This window comes from Crassostrea angulata, chromosome 1 (genome assembly GCF_025612915.1).
Source record: "Crassostrea angulata isolate pt1a10 chromosome 1, ASM2561291v2, whole genome shotgun sequence".
Classification (NCBI taxonomy): Eukaryota; Metazoa; Mollusca; class Bivalvia; order Ostreida; family Ostreidae; genus Magallana; species Magallana angulata.
This window is the reverse complement of record NC_069111.1, coordinates 5,874,731-5,897,097: the sequence shown is the minus strand read 5'-3', so window position 1 is coordinate 5,897,097 and position 22,367 is coordinate 5,874,731. Positions and strand designations below refer to the sequence as shown.

The 22,367-nt window shown below is 36.3% G+C and overlaps 2 protein-coding genes across 5 annotated transcripts in view; one reads left to right on the top strand and one right to left on the bottom strand.

Annotated features, from left to right (window-relative positions):
* The window catches only part of LOC128170994 (zinc finger CCCH domain-containing protein 13-like), a 49,815-nt gene that overhangs the window by 6,349 nt on the left and 21,099 nt on the right, over window positions 1-22,367 (top strand). For 3 of the 4 annotated variants that reach the window (XM_052836778.1, XM_052836767.1, XM_052836759.1), the window contains exons 8-17: window positions 2,685-2,738; window positions 2,935-3,000; window positions 3,180-3,224; window positions 3,600-3,677; window positions 4,119-4,244; window positions 9,147-9,221; window positions 9,410-9,901; window positions 10,002-10,175; window positions 10,340-10,564; window positions 10,745-10,973. In XM_052836778.1, coding sequence (XP_052692738.1) covers window positions 2,685-2,738; window positions 2,935-3,000; window positions 3,180-3,224; window positions 3,600-3,677; window positions 4,119-4,244; window positions 9,147-9,221; window positions 9,410-9,901; window positions 10,002-10,175; window positions 10,340-10,564; window positions 10,745-10,973 — 1,564 coding nt within the window. The remainder of the gene's footprint in view (window positions 1-2,684; window positions 2,739-2,934; window positions 3,001-3,179; window positions 3,225-3,599; window positions 3,678-4,118; window positions 4,245-9,146; window positions 9,222-9,409; window positions 9,902-10,001; window positions 10,176-10,339; window positions 10,565-10,744; window positions 10,974-22,367) is intronic. The other variant, XM_052836771.1, reaches the window with a different exon arrangement.
* On the bottom strand, window positions 15,263-20,499 carry LOC128171022 (uncharacterized). Its single transcript, XM_052836787.1, has 3 exons — window positions 19,703-20,499; window positions 18,133-18,985; window positions 15,263-16,342 (listed from the first exon to the last, which is right to left on the bottom strand). Exons 2-3 carry the CDS (start codon window positions 18,396-18,398, stop codon window positions 15,673-15,675), a joined length of 936 nt encoding a protein of 311 aa, XP_052692747.1. The 5' UTR covers window positions 18,399-18,985; window positions 19,703-20,499; the 3' UTR covers window positions 15,263-15,672.

Sequence of the window (22,367 nt, the reverse complement as noted above, 5' to 3'; positions counted from 1 at the left end):
CCGGAAGAATCCACCAGGACGCTTCACAAAACATCTGGACAGCCACAAGTCCATCACGTCATTGTCCATCCAGCCTTTCTCGTTCTGGTGGACAACTATGCCGGGTGGGAACTTCTCTTTTATCGCCGTCTTCCTCTTGAAGATGACCATGGGGGGTAGTTTTTTACCGCTGGCTGTGCAACCCAGTACAACGGTAAAGCTGGCTTTCTCATGACCAGTTGTACGAATGGTGACGCTGCTGGCTCCTTGGGCGTTGATTGTTCTGTTCATGGGGATGTCAAATGTTAAAGGAACTTCGTCCATGTTGATGATGTGGTCGCTGCCTAAGTTGAACTTCTTAGTCTGCTCTGCGACAAAGGCTTGAAATGCGGCAATCTTTTCTTTGTGATCCTCTGGAAGGGCCTGGGACAGGGTGGTGCGTTGTCTGATGGCGAGATTCTTTCTCTTCATAAACCGGAAACACCAGGAGACTGTGCCTTGGAAATTTGTAATGTTCATCTCTTCTGCCATCGTTACCGCTTTCAGTCGTAGTTGAACGGTGTTCAGGGCTCGGCAGGCTGCTCTCTGCTCCATGACGAACGTTTCAAGCTTGTCTTCTAGATCTGGCCAGTGTGGTGCGTGTCTGCGGAAGGCTTTCTGGGACTTCTTTGTCTGTCGTAGGGCATCTTTCTGTTTCCTCCAGGATCGGATGTTCTTCTCGTGAACGCCAAATTTTCTTTGGGCTGCCAGGTTCCCTCCGTTTTCTTCTGCATACTCTATAACTTGCAGCTTGAATCCAGCGGTGTAAGATCTTCTTGACTGTACTGGGGGCATGGTGACTGTGATACCCCGATGGCAGTGTGCCCCCCTTTTTAAACGATTCTGCGGATTGAAATTTCCTCCACTGTCCCCACTGTCAAAACACCGGAGATGTAAAACGACTAATGATTGATTCCTTTGTTTTTTATCCCCCTTGCTGATTGGTTAAAACAAAAACATGTAAAATTGTATTTGATTGATTGTTTGTTTTATAAATGATAATTTAATTGGACTTTCATTTTGTTCATTGAAAAAAACAACGGTAAATCATAAACATGTACAATTAAACATTTATATGTACCTGTCTTCTTAACTATTTGATATCAAGAATTTCAATTATATAAAATAGATATTACTATCTGCTCCAACTATAAGTACAAGAGCAATTTTTAAACAATTTATGATTAGATCATTACATACCGGTAACTATTGTTTATTGTTCATAGTACTGAATGCACTGATTTCAGCTTCACCTTATTGCCGGTTGATTTGAATTATGATATACGGTGTCCAATCTTTTGATGTCATTCTTAAATATCTATTCTTAATTTCACTTTTTCACTTTAAAACAAAACTGCACACATTCATAATACCGGGTATTGCAATATTCGTTATATCACAGTCTTCCGTAATATTACTTTCTACACGGTTTCGTTTTCTTTTTTTAGTATGCAACAATAGTTTCCTCGTTTCATACACGAGCGATTTCGGATTAGTTTATATAATGAAACATGGATATGGAAAAAAGACATTCTTTTGATTTTGGATTGTAAAGAAAATATAGGGTATATTTTATTGAATCATAATGAAAATATCGCGTATATTTCATTATTTATTATGTTACATATTAACGAAAATTATCAACGAGACAACTATCGAACAATAGTTTAAATGGATGAAAAAAAAACAACCTCTCATAATAAATGATGAATAAAAGCAGTGGATTTGGGATTTTACTGTCTGATTTTTTAACTTTGGGACTACGATAAGCCGATATGGGGGATAGGCCGAATCTCGCGCATCGGTGGAAAAAAATACCGGCGTATGCCCCGAAAAATACGGTAGCTGTTCTGTGCCATCAATATACTATATAGTGCAAGTAGTGGCTGATCTTGCTAAACTGTAACATGCTAAAATACGCTTTTCAACATTATTAAACATGCATACATTTGTTTAGGGGATGTCACAGTACTGTAGTGAAATTTATATCAGCTGAAGTTATTTATAATCATCTGCATAGATTAGTTAAATTTACAGAGTTTGAACCAGTGAACAAATCATTTACATTCTGTTCGTGTGTTTAAGTTTTGAAGTATTTTATCATTAAAAAAAGTTCAGCACACGTACTCTAATAGTTAATTTGTTTCATAAATCAACCTCAAAATGATGTTCACAACCTTTTTCATAGAGTTTGCGCAATACTTTTCATGAAAACTTTAAGAAAAAAAAAGACACAGCACCTTGGCATGAGCCCCGTAAAAATGAAGTTGATAACTTGATCATGTTATCAATGATATTTAATCATCAAATCATTAGTATCATATTTCAATTTGAATACAAAATCTACTCCTGAATTTTTTAAAATTTATATTTTCTCTCACAAGAACGCTTTTTTTCTGCGTTTTGTTCAATTGAAAGAAGAGAAGTAATAAAAACAACTTTCGAAATGGTCCCTACAAAAAATCTAATTTAATTTGTATGTTATATTTTCATTAGTTTTGAACTCTAAATAACTCTAAATAATAGAAAATTTTCATGAAAATCACTATGGTTGAAGTGAATTTGGTTTGTCATCCTTAAACAGAAACAAAGTTATTATTGAAAATATTAACATGCATAGTATTTACCATGCACCTTTAAGAGTGTACCTCATTTTGTGCATGCAGGAATAATAGAGCTAAAACCCCTGGGAGACCAAAAGCTACAGAAACCAAGGAAAGGTAATATATATGTACATTTTTTCCCATATTGTTCATTAGAGTTTTGATGATATGTATAAAATGATGCAGTAACAAAGAATTTCAGAATTTCAAAAATTGATAATTCTTACTCAAACAGCATAACCATAATTTTTTTTTCTTCGCATAAATTAATTAGTTGCTTCTTTTTGACATTTTTTTTTTTTTTTTTTTAAAGAAAAGAACCAGAAGTAAGAAGAAGTAGCCGTGGAAGGATTTTGACAAAGAAAGGTCCGCTGTACAGGTAAATAAACAAATGTAGTTTCCATATGCAGGTAAAGTTCTGACCAAGAATGATCTTTTCAAAAGGTTGATAAATTCAAAGCAAATGTTTGTACACAATAATAATCATATTAAAAAAGTGCAAATTCCAATTCAAATATACTCTAAAGTTGTATTCACATATGCCGTTGAATTTTATAGTGATGATGATCAAAGTCCAGCTGTAAAGCAGAATGTTGTAAACAGGTAGGATTTACAGTATCGCACTAAGTTTCAAAACTTTAAGGGTATTTAGGTTCTCAGTTTAGTGGACCAAACTTTTGATTTTCATTATGTATTTCTTGTATATTTCTTGATGTATAACTAAAGTTCAATTAACAAGATATTATTATCAAGTATTTATTCAGTTTATAGCAATAAACACACTACATTTTTGTAATAGCAAAGTGTTAGGGAAGAAAATTTATATTTGCTTTAAATGTAATTTGTAAAAGCCAAAATGTTTAAGATATCATGACCTGAAGAAGTGAAACTCACTTCAATGTAAGTGTGCATTCAATGTAAGCATGTTCTCTGTAATCAGGTTTTACTGTATTTTAATTCTGTTTGATTGGTGACCAGGACGGTGACCCCTGTGAGGTCAGGTCGGAGAGGTCGACCTAGCAGGGCAGAAGCCGCGGTAGAGAAAGCTGCTAACAGGTAACCCCCACCCACCCACCATATATTGTACACCAACTTTTATTCATGACAACTATTTTTTTGGATTGAAAAGTTTTAAAATGATTTGTGACTACTAATCTTTGAGATATTAAACTTAAAAATTTAAGATATGTATGAATTGGTTCACTGTGAGAAATATTCTTGATGACAAGGGAATTTTATGCAATTTCTTTGCATGCAAATAACAGTTGTTGTACAGTAGTGTACTGAAAGATTATGTTCTAGACTAGTTCTGTATTAAGTTATATTATATCATTCTACTCATTTTAAAAATTAGTGTTAGTGTTTTTATTTCCAAGCTGTTGTATGGAATAAGTAGGTTTTCTTAATCTCCTGTAAGAATATTTCAAGACATATTTAAACAGATGAAGTGCTTTTAGACGTGTTTTATTTAGCAAAAACTTAACTTGATTCCTTTAGTGATTCTGGAATAGAGGAAGAAAATGAGGATGACATTATAACTCCAAGATCTTCTAGACAAGGTTCCATATCCAGTGTGACCGAGAACAGCACTCCACGAGGCGGCAGCACAAGGAAACAAAAACTGTACGTTATATTCTAAACTGTGTCTGTAAAACATAGAAAGAACTAGACACGATCTCGTTGCGAGCAACGAGGAGGTCTTCCGTCCGAATTTTAGAATATGGAATAACGTTACTCTTGACCTTCATCAACGAAACGTATCCGGAAAAGGAGGCGGGCTCTATGAGTAATGGGTGAAAGACTATTTATCCCTTTGGTGTCCCTTATTTGAGGGATCAGCTCCTTTTCATTCATTTTAGTCAAAAGGTATTTTTGTGTACCACTAATAAGTATTTAGAAATTGGTTACCGTTTTTGAGATATCTGGGAAAAATCGTTTTGATATCCGGTCCTAAAACTCCTTTTAGGGTCCAGATAAAAACAATATATGGTTGTACATTGTTAAGCTCAATATTTTGAGCATCTTTTGTTAAATATTGCTTTCCAAAGTTTTCCTCCATTTTGAGATATTGAGCATCAAAGTTTTAGACTTCTGGCCCCTTAAAATCCCTAATTACGTAACATAGGAGTAAATGATTGCCATGTACATGTACATAACAGTAGAATGAACATAATTACTTCTATAAAGTATCACAAAATATTTAACAGTAAAAGTTTATCATTAAAAGACTTTAGAGCCCCCTCAGCCCCTTATTAGAAGGGCCAGCCCCTTTTTCATGATTTCAAATGAAAGCTCTTGTCAATTCAAACACTTTTTGTTCAACAAGTAATTACAAATTTTGTACGTTCTCGAGATATCTTGAGAGGGTCGTGTAAGGGGCCAACCCTGTAACTCCTTTTATGGACCGCATAACAAGGAAATTATAGTTGATTATTGTTAAGCTCAATATTTTGAACATCTTTTGTTCAATATTGCTTATCCAAATGTTTCTTCATTTTGAGATATTGAGCATCAAAGTTTTATACTTCTGGCCCCTTAAAATCCCTAATTACATAACATAGGAGTAAATGATTGCCATGACTAGGTTAATGACCTAAGAATGAACATAGTTGCTTCTATAACGCATCACAAAATATTTAACAGTAAAAGGTTATCATTAAAAGACTTTAGAGCCCCCTCAGCCCCTAATTTGAAGGGCCAGCCCCTTTTTAGCTCACCTGAGCCAAAGGCTCAAGTGAGCTTTTCTGATCACAATTTGTCCGTTGTCTGTCGTCGTCGTCGTTGTCGTTGTCGTTGTCGGCGTTGGCGTTGGCGTTGTAAACTTTTCACATTTTCATCTTCTTCTCAAGAACCACTGGGCAGATTTCAACCAAATTTGGCACAAAGCACCACTAGGTGAAGGGGATTCAAGTTTGTTCAAATGAAGGGCCACGCCCTCTTTAAAGGGGAGATAATTGAAAATTATTGAAAATTTGTTCGTATTTTTCAAAAATCTTCTTCTCAAAAACTATTCGGCCTGAAAAGCTCAAACTTGTGTGGCGGCATCCTCAGGTAGTGTAGATTCAAGTTTGTTCAAATTATGGTCCCCAGGGGTAGGGAGGGGCCACAATGGGGGGAACAAGTTTTACATAGAAATATATAGACAAAATCCTTAAAAATCTTCTTCTAAAAAACTATCAGGCCAGAAAAGCTCAAATTAAAATGGGAGCCTCCTCAGATAGTGTAGATTCAAGTTTGTTCAAATCATGGTCCCCGGGGGTAGGGTGGGGCCTCAATGGGGGGATCAAGTTTTACATAGGAATATATAGAGAAAATCTTTAAAAATCTTCTTCTAAAACATTATTAGGCCAGAGAAGCTCAAATCAAAGTGGAAGCTTCCTCAGGTAGTGTAGATTCAAGTTTGTTCAAATCATGGTCCCCAGGGGTAGGGTGGGGCCACAATGGGGGGATCAAGTTTTACATAGGAATATATATAGAGAAAATCTTTAAAAATCTTCTTCTAAAAAATTATTAGGCCAGAAAAGCTCAAATAAAAGTGGAAGCTTCCTCAGGTAGTGTAGACTCAAGTTTGTTCAAATCATGGTCTCCGGGGCTAGGGTAGGGCCACAATTAGGGGATCAAGTTTTACATAGAAATATATAGACAAAATCTTTAAAAATCTTCTTCTAAAAAACTATCAGGCCAGAAAAGCTCAAATTAAAATGGAAGCATCCTCAGGTAGTGTAGATTCAAGTTTGTTCAAATTATGGTCCCCGGGGGTAGGGTGGGGCCACAAGAGGGGGGTCATGTTTTACATAGGAATATATCGAAATTTTTTTTTAAAATCTTCTTCTCAAAAACTATAAGGTCAGAAAAGCTTAAATTTGAGTGGAAGCATCCTCAGATAGTGTAGATTCAAGTTTGTTCAAATCATGGTCCCCAGGGGTAGGGTGAGGCCACAATTAGGGGATCAAGTTTTACATAGAAATATATAGACAAAATCTTTAAAAATCTTCTTCTAAAAAACTATCAGGCCAGAAAAGCTCAAATTAAAATGGAAGCATCCTCAGGTAGTGTAGATTCAAGTTTGTTCAAATTATGGTCCCCGGGGGTAGGGTGGGGCCACAAGAGGGGGGTCATGTTTTACATAGGAATATATCGAATTTTTTTTTTAAAATCTTCTTCTCAAAAACTATAAGGTCATAAAAGCTTAAATTTGAGTGGAAGCATCCTCAGATAGTGTAGATTCAAGTTTGTTCAAATCATGGTCCCCAGGGGTAGGGTGGGGCCACAATTAGGGGATAAATTTTTATATAGGAATATATAGAGAAAATCTTTAAAAAAATTTCTTTTCAAAACTTTTTGGCCAAGAAAGCTCAAATTGTAACCATCCTCAGATAATGTAGATTCAAGTTTGTTCAAATCATGGTCCCTGGGGGTAGGGCGGGGCCACAATGGGGGATAAATTTTTATATATAGAGAAAATCTTTAAAAATCTTCTTCTCAAAACTATAAGGCCAGGAAAGCCCAAATTTAAGTGGAAGCATCCCAAGATCGTAAAGATTCAAGTTTGTTTAAATAATAGTCATGGGGTATGGTGAGGCCACAATGGGGGATGAATTTTTACATAGGAATATATAGAGAAAATCTTTAATATCTTCTTTTTAAAGACTATTTGGCCAGAAAAGCCTAAACTTGTGTAGAGGCATCCTCGGATAGTGTAAATTCAAGTTTGCAAAATCACAGTCCCTAGTGATAGGGCTGGGCCGTGACGGCAGTTTGAATTTTTACATAGGAATATATAGAGAAAAATCTTTAAAAATATTCTGGGAAAGTTTTCGGTCCAAAACTCAGTACTTAGTGTGAAAGCACAGGTTATGCAGATTTAAGTTTGATGAAACCATGATTCCCTAGAGAAAAGGGGGGCCACCAAATGGAGGGGGGGGGGGGGTAAATTGGAATAGAGAAAAATCTTCTTACAGGTACAACAACAAAAGGGGCTTGGTATTTACCCAAAAAAAGAGGTGGATAAAAATTGACAGATTTTCTATTTTTTTTAGCAAGATCTACTGTACTTAGTTGTCAAGATATTTTGATACTGTAATGCTAATTTGATCAGAATTAAGGCAATTGTTGATCAGGTGAGCGATGTGGCCCCTGGGCCTCTTGTTCATGATTTCAAATGAAAGCTCTTGTCAATTCAAACACATTTTGTTCAAAAAGTGTTTACAAATTTTGTGCCGTTCTCGAGATATCTGGAGAGGGTCGTTTTAGGGGCCAACCCTGTAACTCCTTTCAGGGACCGCATAACAAGGAAATTATGGTTTCAGATTGTTAAGCTCAATATTTTGAGCATCTTTTGTTAAATATTGCTTATCCAAATGTTTCTTCATTTTGAGATATTGAGCATCAAAGTTTTGGACTTCTGGCCCCTTAAAATCTCTAATTACGTAACATAGGAGTAAATGATTGCCATGACTAGGTTAATGACCTAAGAATAAACATAATTGCTTCTATAACGCATCACAAAATATTTCACGGTAAAAAGTTATCATTAAAAGACTTTAGAGCCCCCTCAGCCCCTAATTTGAAGGGCCAGCCCCTTTTTCTTGATCTCAAATGAAAGCTCTTGATTTAATTAAGTTTTTTTGTTCTACTTGTTTTTACAAAATGCTTTCGAGAAAAGAGATATTCAAAGAAAACCAAGAAAAATCACGACGCCTTTTTAATCTTAATTTTCAAGCTCGGGCGAGCTTCGGCGCTCTTTGACATAAATATGATTAATGACCATTAGACACTATTTCAATCTTTTGGCTATCAGCCCTGAAAAGTTCAACATCATATCTTAAATGGTAAAAGAGGAGTTCTCCGTACAAAATACCCCTATAAAAACAGTTAAATCTACGATATCTCAAGACAGGAAGTGACGTCATCAACAAAAAAAATTTCCAACAAGGTTCAGATCAATACCTATCAGAACTAAAAATTTGACGTAAATCAGTTGAGCCGTTTCCGAGATATCGCGTGCACAAAATGGGTAAGAAAAAAAAAAATAATAATAGGGAAAAAGAAACCTAAGAAAAACAATAAGGTCTTCCGTTGGAAACGGAAGACCTTAATTATCTAGTATGTAGAGTGAAAGAAATAATTTGTGTCATTAGTGCCATACTTTGTTAGATCAAAATATTGACATGTTATTTAGAATGGGACGGGTTAATAGCTTTGTTCTTGAAAGAAAGTAGAAAATAACACCTGTGTTTTTGGTTTTAATAATGATTAATAAAGATATGGAGATCAATCAACAAAATTTATTTAAAGTGGATTACACTTCAGCATGCAAAATAAAAAAAAAAACTCTCCAAGACTATTCACACATACAAGACTGAAGTTTTGTGTGATACAATATAATGCATGATATTCTATCTTTAAACTTGTTGGAGCAATTCACAGAGTATAAGCTGGGCATACCTGTGATGACTATATATATTTTAAGCTATGTGTTTGTGGGAGATTGGTGTATTGACATACATTCCTATGTTTCTGTAGTACTACGCGGGAGGAGACCCCAGAAAGACCCAGAGCTGGTAGACGAGGGAGACCACCAAAGGCCAATAAAAACCGGTAAGAAAATTAAACCTGTTTATAGTAGTTATCGTTAAAAACAATATACATGTTTTAAGATATGTTTATTTAGCTATTCTTTACAATTCGGTGAGTTATCTCCCTTCATCAACATTTATTGCAGTTGTATGTGAAACTGGATGATTGCAAATTTTATGTTGTAACTATATACATACTTTTGGATTTAGAAACAACAATTCAGCAGCAAAGTCTTCTCAACTATCTTCTGTGTGTAACAATGAAGATAGCGGGCCTCAGCCAGAGGAAGGGGCTATGCAGGGCAAGAGCAGCAAACTGGAGGCTGGAGATAGTAAAGAGGAGGCTATGGATAATAAAGAGGAGGCTATGGATAGTAAAGTGGAGGCCATGGATAGTAAAGAGGAGGCTATGGATAGTAAAGTGGAGGCCATGGATAGTAATCTTGAGGCTGGGGATAGTAAACCAGAAGTAGAGGATGCCATGCAAAGGGTGGAGAATAGCAAATCCGAGATTGAGGATATAAAGCCAATGTCTGGGGATTGCAAACTAGAAGTTACGGATAGCCAGCTGGAAGTTGTGGATGACCAACTCAAAGTTATAGATAGCAACTTAGAAGTTATGGATAGCACACTGAAAATTATGGATAGCAAACCTGAGGTTGAGAATAGTAAACCAGATGTTGAAGACAGCAAGGAAACAAGGTAGTTATCATTGAATGATAATAGGAGCAACAATTATTCCCTTATTCTTTGAAATATTAACTGGTCTTTTAAATTAATTTTCTATACTTGTACATTGCAGATGTGCCAATGGAAATATAGAAAAAGAAGAAGGAATGGAAATAGATGAACAAATTGAGACAAATGATGAAATAAGTTTGGAAAATCAGAAAGAAATTAAAGAAAATGATGAAAGTGAGTTACAATCAGCTCCAAATTCTTCAGAAGTTCTGGATGTAAAAGAACAAGAAAATGGGTATGACATGTCTGTATTTATAAATTCTTTTCCTAAATGATAAAAGCAATATGCACCTCAATTCAAACTGTGTTTTTTAAAACTGGACAATTTTTTTTATTTTTTAAATAATTTATACCATTTGAATTAGTTTTATATTGTTTTTCGTGGTGTTTATTTTAAAGTAGAAAAAATGAATCAATCATTGAGAGGGAAGATGACGAAGTGGAAGCTGATGATGATGAGAATGATGAACAAGACTTAGACGTAGATGATGTGAGATCAGAAACCATGGGAGATCCAAAGGAGGGGGCAGCTCTTGATGAAGAGGACAATCAAGGGAGTACAGGGGAGGAAGGACCTAGAAAACTGCGGGCTCGAGCCACGGCCAACAGTATTGATGTCATCAGGTAAATCAAGAAAACTTCAAACATTTGATATTTAGAGCTTACGATATTTGGCGTATATAGATTTTTCCATAAGTTAACATGCATTTGATGAGTATTTTTCAGAGATGTGGTTATTTATCGCATGCTAGATTTTGCTGGTTCAGACTGTGTAAGGTTTCAAAACTAATACTGTTTTAATAGTGAGGGAACAGAGAAAATCGCCACTGCCACTGAGAAGAGAGAACGCCAGCCCTTTCCCAAGAGACCACTGAATCCCAACGTGAGATGGCACCTGATCTGTGTGGACATGGATGACTGGGAAGGTTTGGCGGAGCTGTTGAAGGACAGCAAGGTCAAGTGTGAGAGGGACCTGTACAAGTGTATCGTCGAGGACTTCCTCCCCGCCATCCCAGACATCATTGAGGCCAGGGTAAGTGTTGATTCCATTGTTTACAGCCATTATAGAATCTACTCCTACATGAACAAATTGCACACATTATATACTGTGTGTTCCTAATTAAACATGAGGAATTAATAACAACGTAAAATCTTTAGAATTACATCTGGCGAATTTCAAAATCTCACATTTATTTTTCGGACACGGTTGAATCCCGGAATTAAGTACTCGCGTGGGATAAGGAATCTACAGTATATATATATGTATCAATTGAGTGTGTCTGTATTGAAAAACGGGTTGTAAGATTATATATAAAAATCTGTGAAGATATGGAGAAACACTATCATAAAGACAACAAGTACATGTATTTGAGTGTGAGCATTAATCATTCTGTATGAGACTCGGATTCTGCTCCCTCTGGTTGTGGTGTACCCATATCTTATCTCAGATATTGGGTGGAAATTCACTACCTCAGCTTGTAGTGCTGGCTTATTTATGCCAGTCTCTTACCTTAGATAAGCAATATATTCAGCACTGGTAGATCTAGTTACTGGGTCATATAGACCAGAGAATGAAATTAAAAGTGAATCTTTAGGCATACAAATCATTATTGATTTGATACAGTCAAACTTAGTTATCTTGAACTAGATGGCATTGTTTAAAAACTTCGAGATATCCGAGTATTTGAGATATCAAGAGTAAAATACTTAAAAAATAAGTGGTTAGGACTTACAAATCACTTTGACATATCCATTGTATTCGAGATATAAGTGTTCGAGATATCAAAGTTCAACTGTGTATGCAATTTCTTTTTAATGAGGACTTTTAATGGTCTTGTAGTTGATTTTTCAATTTCATCTTATTTCATTACCAGTGACTGATTCAGAACATACTAAGATGGTAAAGTTTGAGTGAAAGCAGTATCTGTTCTGTAATAAAGAATTAATATAGGCCAGGGTTGGAAATAAGAGCCCGCCCGACCGCCCGGGGCGGTCTGTTTCTTAGGCGGGCGGGGGCGAAACTTCAAAAGACAGCCCGGCGGTCGGGCTAATTTTAATAGCCAGTTCCTAGTTTAAATCCGACAATTTCTATTTTTAAGTTTATTTACCTCATTCACAAAAAGTACAGACACTGTCGGTTGTTAGATTTCGTTGAGAATTAGGTAAGCTCTACAAGTTGTATAATCTATTCGCTCATTGGTCTGCATGATTGTTATAGCCAACCAGTGTTCGCAATACAATTTTATTCGGCACTGCAATAGAAGCAACATGCTAGATGATGCGCAATTTTTGAGTTTGTCGATTCCCAAAAAGCGTTAAGGGAAAAAAAAGTATACAACCAAAACAAAAGACGCCGATGTACAGTTCCGGGATGGAAAGTAGAATGTATGGCTGATAAGTTATGAAACACATGGGAAGCTCTATTGTAAACAATGTCGAGGGTGGATAGGTTGTACACCACTATTAATTTTTACGATATATTCTTACCAAAATTACGCATATTTAGATGTGGGTAGTTGATTTTAAACAATCTTCTGGCGAAATCTCCCTTTAGAACTTTTAAAACAATAATTCATAAACGATTTAGTAGCAAATAAACACAAAGACACAAGAGTTTACTCGGAGACATCGAAGTTACTCATGTGGTTGAAAATCAAGTACAAGCATTTTCATCACATGTGCAAGTCATTGGCATAAGAAAATCAAGTTACCTCGTATTTTTACAAAAGCGGAAAAATTATGCGTTTTAACCGTTTTTATCTCATTGACAATAGAGCCCTGTCACTGGCGGAAAACCCCTCAAAACAAACGAGAAATCTGGAATTATTTTGCTTTTACCATATTTTGAACCTACAGAAAAATAGTGTTGTGAGACCAAAACACAATTAGCAGTTAAATGGAGTGCATCTGACCGAATAAATAAATTTTTTCACATTTATTTACAGTTGTGTTAACTTAATCCCTTTCAATATTTGATATCATATTATTGTCAATCTTTGAAATTGTTTAGAAAGTTCATGATTATTACATTGTTAGCTGGCTTCTAAAAGAGGGTTTATAATTATATACATGTAGATGAATAGTTAATTTTTTAAGCATGTTAAACTTAATGATAAGCATTCTTTTAATTATGTTTAGATATGGTACTTGTAAAAGTTAAAGATTTCGAGGGGCCTGTGTTACAGATGTAAATATTAAGCTTTATGTATAGTTCATTCATAATAATGAACATTTTTATCAGGACTGGCAGATTTTGGGCAGGGCTGGTAACTTTTTAAAGTAGCCAGCCCTGTGGCTGGCTGCTATTTTTGGTGAATTTCCAACCCTGTATAGGCTGCTTATGTCAATTTATTACGGGCAAACAAAACCTTCTCTCCAAAAGGCCTAGCTGGGAAAGAAGTTTGTCATACAAGAATATAAGCATAAATACTTCATTAATTTAAAGGCTATCAAATATTTACCAAACATTTAGTTGGTTCATGACTTTAATCCCATACGATCTACTAAGGCTATGTAACAGATTGAAAACTGAACATCTGTATAATTTGTAAAGATTTTTTTAGCTGCTTTACTATGACTATAACAAAGTTATCTTTCTTTCAATGTTCTTTTTTTGACAGTTAACACAAAAAGATTTTATCAGAAACTGATAGCCATTGTAGAAATGTGTTAATTCAATCCATATCACAAAAAAAAAAACCTGAGAAATCTCAGCATTGCATTCTTGGCTTCTTGGTGAGTGGAATTGTGAACTCAGCAAAACTCATGAATGGGAGAAGAAGAAGCAATCTTTGATGTATTGTCTGAATGCATTTCAATTCTCCCCAAAAACCTGCGGTAGCAGGGTGTCTGTCTGACATAATGAGTGGCAGCAGGAGCAGTGGGCTGCCAACTGCTGCAGTTGTTGAGGCCCAGAGGGGGGCCTGCTGGCTACTGTCTGCATCCCTCCCCCTGATGAATGGCAGAAATGGGCGTGTCACTTCCTGGTTTCCTTTTCTCCAAGAAAACCACAGTGTTATATCAGTAAAGTGAAAGAGATCCTTGTATAACTTTTTCACATCTCTGCTGTAGACTTGACACCCTGTGGGTTTTGAGATATTTCTGGGATTCTTTGATAAAGGGCTCACACCTGGCTGATTGTCATGCTTTCACTCCGTAGAGATATCGGAGATATCTGAGATATTTTCAATCCTGAATCAAGTGATTTATTCTCTCTATTTGTTGATGGATGCAGAGATTTATAGACAGTTAATAATCAGTCATTTTGATCTCATTAAAAACCCAAGAAAAGGTTTTCGAGAGATTTCAACTAATATTGGACAATTTTACAGTTACATAAATCCACTTGTTGAGATAGTGGAAGTTCTTCATCACAGTGCTTTAATATATCGTAAAATGCCATGATGTATCAATAGATAGATAGTGCTGGAGTGCACATGACATAAACTCTTAATACAGAAGCTGTATCATCAGCAGAGAATGTCTATATCCACAGGTATTTTAATCAAGCACACTAGTAACAATTAGAAAATCAGAAATAGTGTGGCACTGTATGGGGGTTCAGGGAATAGTTGGGGTATGAATGTAGAGCTATGTTTTGGATCCTCCCACACAACACCACGGTCAGGATTTGGTTTCTTTTGATGCCCTCTTCAGGGGGATCTGCCTCCAGTCTGTGTCTCTCTACACCAGTAATAACTTGTTTAAAGTCTAGCCAATCTGATTGATTTGATTTTGTGCCATGTAATGTAGACTCTTTTCTCATTGAAACTTCTCTCTCTCCTCTTCTCTTTAGAGAGAGAAAGAGGAGAGAGAGAGAATGGAGGAAGACATTCTATACAGCTGCCTTAGGCTCTGCCTTACAGTGAAAATTGATTCTGGGTAATTACTCATACTTGGCTTCTGGCAGGGAGGACTGGAGGATAGAAGGGCACATTATATAGGGATGGAGATTTAAATAATCCAAATAAACAGTAACATTCTGATACATGACTCATTGTTTTGTTGTGTTGGTACAAAATATATCCCACAAGCTATGAAGTGCTATGAAGTTATTTGACTCCCCCTTGGTATTTGAATACAAAAGGAATTTTCTGATTGGATAAAATGGAATATTTCCTAATGTGATAAAAGGGAGAAAAACATATTCCAGTCTCTGATATAGATATGAAACATTATACACACAATTATCCTTTTGATTCCAACAGGTCACAAGTTCAAGGAGAAATTACCAATTTTTTTCATTGATTTTATCATAATGCCATTTATCATTTAAAAACCTTCACAAATTCTCAAAAAATGTGTGTTGAAGAAAAAGCGAAATGAATGAAACATGATTTTATTTTTTATATACATTTACGTATATACAACATTATGTACAATTTGATTTTTATAAATATAATACTTTTTCCTCCAGTACCCTGTTGAGTAAAATTACACAAGGGGACAAAAAATACACAGTTCTAGACAGAATATCATAATTCATCACAGACAGATCCACAAAAACACGGAGAAATGAGCCATTTTTATAATGATATATAGAACCAAGGAGGCAGTCACCTGTATCTGTAACAGGTTTATTCCCCTGCTGATTCTATTCACTGACAGAATCCGCTGATCTCTATCAAACCCGCCACAAAGAATAACATGTGTTATAACTATTGCACATTTTGCCATGTTTCATTGTCCAGAACTAAGTGGAAATTCTTTCGAGGGAGATAATTCAATTTCTGCTAATGGGAGCAGAGTGCATACACCGTCACAAGCACCTGCCAGAGAAGACACAGTAGACTGAGAGTCACTGGGCTGGCCGAGGATTGGTAGGACAGGGAAGCTGTCTCCCCCTGGCTGTGACGCCCTTTAGGTCCCATGGAGTACTGGACTTGATTTGCTGATGCACTATTTCCTATCACTATGTACATCCAGTAGAAGAGACTTTTCCCTCCAGGCTTGTCCTGAGAGTCTGCAGCCACCAATGTATGATGAATATTGTCATTTGAACCAGGATCTTTCTGACTGTTGTCTTTGGAATTTAAAATAACAGGTACCCCTGAGTCAATGACTATCTCTGGCAAGATAATTCGGTCCAAAATCACATTATATATACTGTCTTGGGCATCCTCCTTTGAGGTAGGGGATAATATGCTTTTAACTGAAGGTAAATCGTTCTGTATCTGATACACGGGAGATTTGGGTGTGGTACCGCTGTGTGAGTCTGGTCCCCTTGTCTGGTCTGTGTGTGATTTGATTGGCTGTTTTGAGGAGTTGGTGTTAATGTCACACATCTGGTTGACCACTGGGACCCAGGACTGGTTCAGACTGTGCTGGACCACACTGTAGCTCAGCTTTGTGGGACAGTTCGTCAGATATGTATGGACACACAGTAGCATCTTCTTGTATTTCCTGGAAAAAATTATTAAAAGGCATGAGTATTTATCATGTTATTAAATATGTTCTATCTATTACAGTGCAGTAATGCAACTAATAAAAAATAAAATTGCATATGAAACAGGATGTTCTTGATGATAAAGGTAATAGTTAAAGATAAAAGGAATGGAAACAGAATGATCTGAACAAGGAAGAATGTGATGAAGCCATCACTGGTTAGGAATGTTTAATGACGACAAAGCGTGTGCCAGAATAGTAGCGCGGTATTAACAGCACAATTTCCCTCGTTATCAAAGAACACGGAACTGAAATAACTTTTCACTAGGTTACTTTCTATTTGTAGTATGCTTTCTCCGTCTGACCAATGATTTAAAAATCGAAGGGCGTCAGTTTTCTCTTAAGATTTTTTTCACTTTGTTTTATGAATTATTTTGTGTTGAGGAAATTAGATGAATTTCTAAATTGCTACAGAGGCTGTTGCAAAGAGTTATGAAGGGAGTTGGAAAGAACAAAGTGGTCAATATTATTATGGCAGCTATTTTGATAATATTGACTTAACCCTCTGTTCTGTCCTTCTGTCATTAGAAATCACGGATCAGATTTTTAGCCAGATGTGATAAGCTCAACGCTGAGACATCACACAAGTTGATGCAATTGATGTCACAATTAAATTCATTGCTTTTAATTTTCAGACATATTTAGCTGTTCTAGAGTAATGATTAGAATTTCTAATCCATCACATTTTCTTTTCCTGTAGAATTTTTGTGTTTTGTGGTTGCTAAGAACCCTTAAAATTTTATCCCTAAAAAAAATGTTTTAATAAGATTTATTCAAGAAAATTGTCATTTCCAGAAACAAGTTACAAGTAAAAGAAGAATTTGCACGATGAATATTGATGATTCCAAATTACAAGTTATTTGTCATCTGAGTTTGAATTCTGACGAGGAGGAAATATTGAAGTCAGCACATGTTTCACTTTTCTCTTTACATCAAATTCGATCACAAAGTAGTGCATGAAATTTTAATAATGTGTCATACTTATGCAAAATTGTGTGAGGACTACAACTGATGCAGAGCTAACCGCATGTTAAGAGGCTTAATTTTAAATACTTGTTATTCAAATGAGGTTTTAGAAAAAGCTGAAGTGGCTTTTTAAGTGCTGGTGGATGCTAAATTGATTTTTGGTGTAACCTTTGTTTTCATGAGATGCATAATGCAGCTGTTAGGTTTTTTTTTAATTCCTTATTTTGAATTTTTGATGAGGCCAGGGTCGTATTTCAGCACCCATCATTTTTCCTGATTATAGGTTTAAACACTGAAATGATTATTAAGGGGAATGAAGATCGTACAACTGTCTTGCACTCATTAGCAGAAAAACATCAGTCTAATCAACCATGAACATGCTCACACTTCATCGCATGCCTGCTAATGCTTTTGGATTGAGAACAAAAGAAACTGCTGGTCCAGAAAACTAAGCTTTGTTCATGATGTCAGCATCATCACATTATCTTCCCTGAGTTTTGGTCACAAATAATGAATTATATTGAAATATATTCAACTGTATTAATTAAACCCATCAAAATTCTATAATACAATGGTTTTGTTTTCATTTTATAAGCAAAAAAAATCTGTAAACGTTTATAATATGCAGAAATTATTCAAATATCATAATTTTTTAGGGGTTTGAGTCCATTCTGTGACATGATTTTTTATTCCATGTTATGATGTCATTATTATAGCTTTATGAAAATAAGAACTGTGGGATTTAGAGGAAAAGGAGTACAGTTGCAAAATATTTCTCTTACCTGCAAGCATGCTTGATGAAAATTTGGTAAACAAAGCGATTCTCCGGCTTTATGTGTGTATATTGTTTGACTTTTCGAGAGAAGGGCTCGATGCAGTGGGAAATTCGAGATGGAAAAGCCTCTTCACAATTGGAATGAATTTGTTGCGTCTTTTCCAAGTTTTCACTGTCTTTGGAATCCATGTTCCCTTTCCTCTTGGTCATGGTAGCAGCACTAAGTGTTATAACTCCATAAAACATGACTAGCTGTTGTCCGGTCAGCTTCATATTGCTTACACAATCCGTGGCGATCTGCTCAGATAATGATATATACCTCACAATGCATAGTAATCTTTTTTTATGTTTCCTTCATTGTGTTGGGGTCTAATTGTCATAAATCTCCTTTTGTTTACAAACAATTAAAACTGTCTTTGAAGAGCAGTCCCTCCTGTGTGCATGCTCAATTCAGCTCTGAGAATAATTTTTTTTCCAGTAGCACTATTTATTATACATTTTTTGTCAATGACTTGCATAAAGGAACATATTGAATGCAGAAATCTACTGATCACTAGGGTCAGATGAACTCCGTAAAAAGTTTGATAATTGGTACACCTCTGAAGAAGCAAAGGCTGGCCTCATGCAGTCAGTATAACCTTGTGGAGTAAATTCCAGGATAACAATGGTGTTGCTGGGGTGCTAACTCCGATTATGTTCACTGATTGATATCAGCAGTTCTGATTGTGTGGTGGGGTGTTTAGGAGTTCAATGAAGCGTGACCACTGCCTCCTGAGCCCGGGATGAAGATTTGTCATTGGCCAGTCCCGATGTCTTTTTATAGCTGCTCACGACTCCCACATCAGTCTCAACGGCAGGAACTGAAATACAAAATATCAAATATTGATCCGACGATTGATATTAAACTAGCCTATCAGTATGAACAATCATAATTTTTTATGAACAGTCAAAATATCAAATTTTAATCTGATAGTTCATATTGAACCACCCTATCTTTATGTATAATCATACTTTTTTGGGGGTCCAGATTATAAGAGATAACGAGCATACTTAGATTTCAAGGCTTAGAAGTTGCTTCTTAGTCTGAATAGTGTACCAGATGTTTCAAGTAACATTCTGTTTGACACATTTATATAAAACCTTTAATGACATTAATACATCTTCAGTGAGTGAATTGAATCATCATCTGACCCAATTAACTTGGTGGTATATGATGAAAGGTTCATTATCACCATAGATAATTAACTTTAATTCAGGTATTGAAATTAATCTGTCTGTATAGAGCAATCATACATGGTGCTAACTAATAATTAGCACAGTCGATGAAAATCCAACAAATGTGAAAGCGTATAGACACCAACTCAGTGATGATCTAGCCAGAAGATTATCAGGATGGGGTATTTTCTCAGAAAACTATGTTTTAATGACCTAGTTCATTGTCACTTCAAGATAAACTAGGTCATTTTGTCTATAAAAAATAGCATCTACTTCCTTTTATTAACAGGTTTTTTTTAATATCTATTTAATGAAGTTTTTTAAATAAATTATAGAGTACATAGATATAATACTGTACTTACGTTAACTCCACTGTGAGAAGTGCGGCTCTCTGTGTGTGAATGCTGGCCTTTATTCAGTGAGGGCCTGGGAAGAGCTTGTGTTGTGGTGGGGAGTAGATGATTTGACTTTCACACCTCACCCACAGGCCAGCAGGGGACCTCGTTTCCTCAAAGAGTGAGAATGCTGGACAGAGTTCTGTCACCTCCGAATATTGGTCCTCTCCAATCAGCCAGCAGGGGACCTCGCACTAATCAGAATGGCCGCTGTTACAGCGGTTAGTCAGACTGACCACTGTGACATAACAGTATTGTAATTGATAAATTAGAAATCCCCAGTAGTTCACACTCACTGGACAGTCCAAGCCAGCAGTTATTGATGGCTAAGTCACCAGCCAACCTGTCCTCTCTTTATCAAAGTTGAATCCCAATTAATTTGATCCGGATTAAATTTTATAAACTTTAAATAAATCACCAAGTCTCAAGTGTCTCTGATGGGTGAAAAAAAATCACTGATCAAGTTTTGTATCTCTGTGCGGTAGCTCTGGCTGTCTGCTGCGGTTGCTGATAGGTAATTCTGCAATGATTGATAACAAACAGGTAACCATTAAGACTGACCAGGGGCAGACGCTGTGCCGTGATTGACACTAGCTGATGTAGGAGAGATCTATCTGCTGAACCTTAGCAGTGGCACGGAGGCTTCTGAAAATGTTTATGAAGATTAAAACCTATGGATACATGAAGTGTGCAAGTGAAACAGCTGGCATGGTCCTACATGACAATTACGTATTAGCATAACAAGGCCTTATATCGTCAGCTCTTTATTTAGAACTGTGTGTGCCTTCATTAAGGTGTTCTATTTATATGATTGACTGTAAATATTGCCACTGGAGACAGATATTGATACACTGCTACTGCTTTCTCTCTTGCTTTCTCTCTCTCTCTCTCTCTCTCTTGCTCTCGCTCTTTCTCTCTCTCTGTATCTTTTCCCTCTTTCTTTCTCTCTAGCTCAGCCCCCTCTCTCTCATGGATTCTTTGTATAATTTTTACCACTAGAATAGCTAGGTGCCCCCTTTAAACAACCCTCCTCTTTTCAATACATTGCCATTATCATTCAAGGTGTGAACATTTGTCGTAAAGTCCTTATCAGGCTGATCCCAACGGGGCATTTTATAAAAAACACATGTAGATTTGAACTGATAATTGCTGATTTAACAAAAAAAGACAGATTATTGGCTGTTAATCCCGAGATCAATATTGGGTTGGACAGGACTCTGCAGCAGATAGGAACCTGGCTCCAAGCTTCTATTGTTCCTGTTTGCTCCCATGTCTTTAATGTTCCTGCTACTTTTGTTTATCAGGGAATTGTTTCTCAGTAATGGCTATAGTTTTCTGTTGCTTAACTCTGTTGTATTGTCTCTTTATTGCTGAGATGGACAGTTAATCTGGTGGTCCTCCCCAGCTGAGTCATATTTAGTGGACAGCAGGTCACTTATCAGATTGATATAGAATATAAACCACGGGGATCGAAGTAAAAGCACAGGCGCACAGGAATACCCGTTTTTGGTTTTTTTACTTTTTCTATGTATTGCACATATTTATAAATAATTATAGGTTCAACTTGTTTATTTTATCCTCATATTTTCATGCAAGTAGTAATCATCCTATACATTTAAAGAGGTGAAATATATTCTTTGCTCTCTAATCAAATAGCCTACTACCTAATAAAATTCACATTTTTTCTGGATTTTAACAAAACCAGAAATGAGTTGAAAAGTTTTGAGGCATTGGAGTACTGGTAGAACAAAGACTGGAACACAGACTGGAGAGTGTTGTGGTAGTCTGTGGAGATGGGGTTAACAGAAGGTGGAAACTGTATCCCTACTCCAAAGAGAGGTGACTCAACAAGTCACAGGAAACTGTGCATACTGGCAGAACCAGCTTCATCTACGTCAGTCATTAGTGGTGTCACTCAGCTATGGAAGACAAACATGGCTGGAAAGGTTACCATTCCTGATCCCAGCGATGCTATCAATGAAACATTTGTTTTATTGCCTGGTAATTATCACTAATTGCAGTTACCTCTCTCACACACACAACTTTTTCTCTATCTCAGATCTCACTACTGTCTTAGCCCCCAGGATCAGAACGGAGATCTAGGTAATCAGGTAGTAGGTACATTAGCTGAGGATATTATGTGTAGAAGGTTGCAGCATTGCAGACAAAGGGGTGAAGAATGGCATTAACCTTCACACTTCCACAAACAGATGAATGGAAACTCTCTGTTCCAACTCTTATCTACTCTCTACGTCCTGTTGTTTCAGGAAACAATAACAATTTTCAGAGGGAAACAGCATGATCCTTCAAAAATGATGTAGTAAAGTGAAAGTTATATGGTTGTAATATTCTTAGAGAGATGGACATTGGTCTTAAGTAAACAGAAAGAGGGAGATTGAGAGAGGGAGGGTGGAAAAATTGAAAGGGTGTTTAGAAAGAGGAAATTGGTAAATTATTGTGAATGGTTTATTTGCATTTTGTGGCTGTCCTTAGTAAGATTGAATAGCAGAAAGGTATGCAACTTGGCCGAGTGCTGAACCGGGCAACAAGTAGAAATGTAAATTAAAGTGGTTTCAAATAGATTAAAAAGATTGTTGCCCTTAAACAAGAAGAAAACATGTATTTAGGGGGA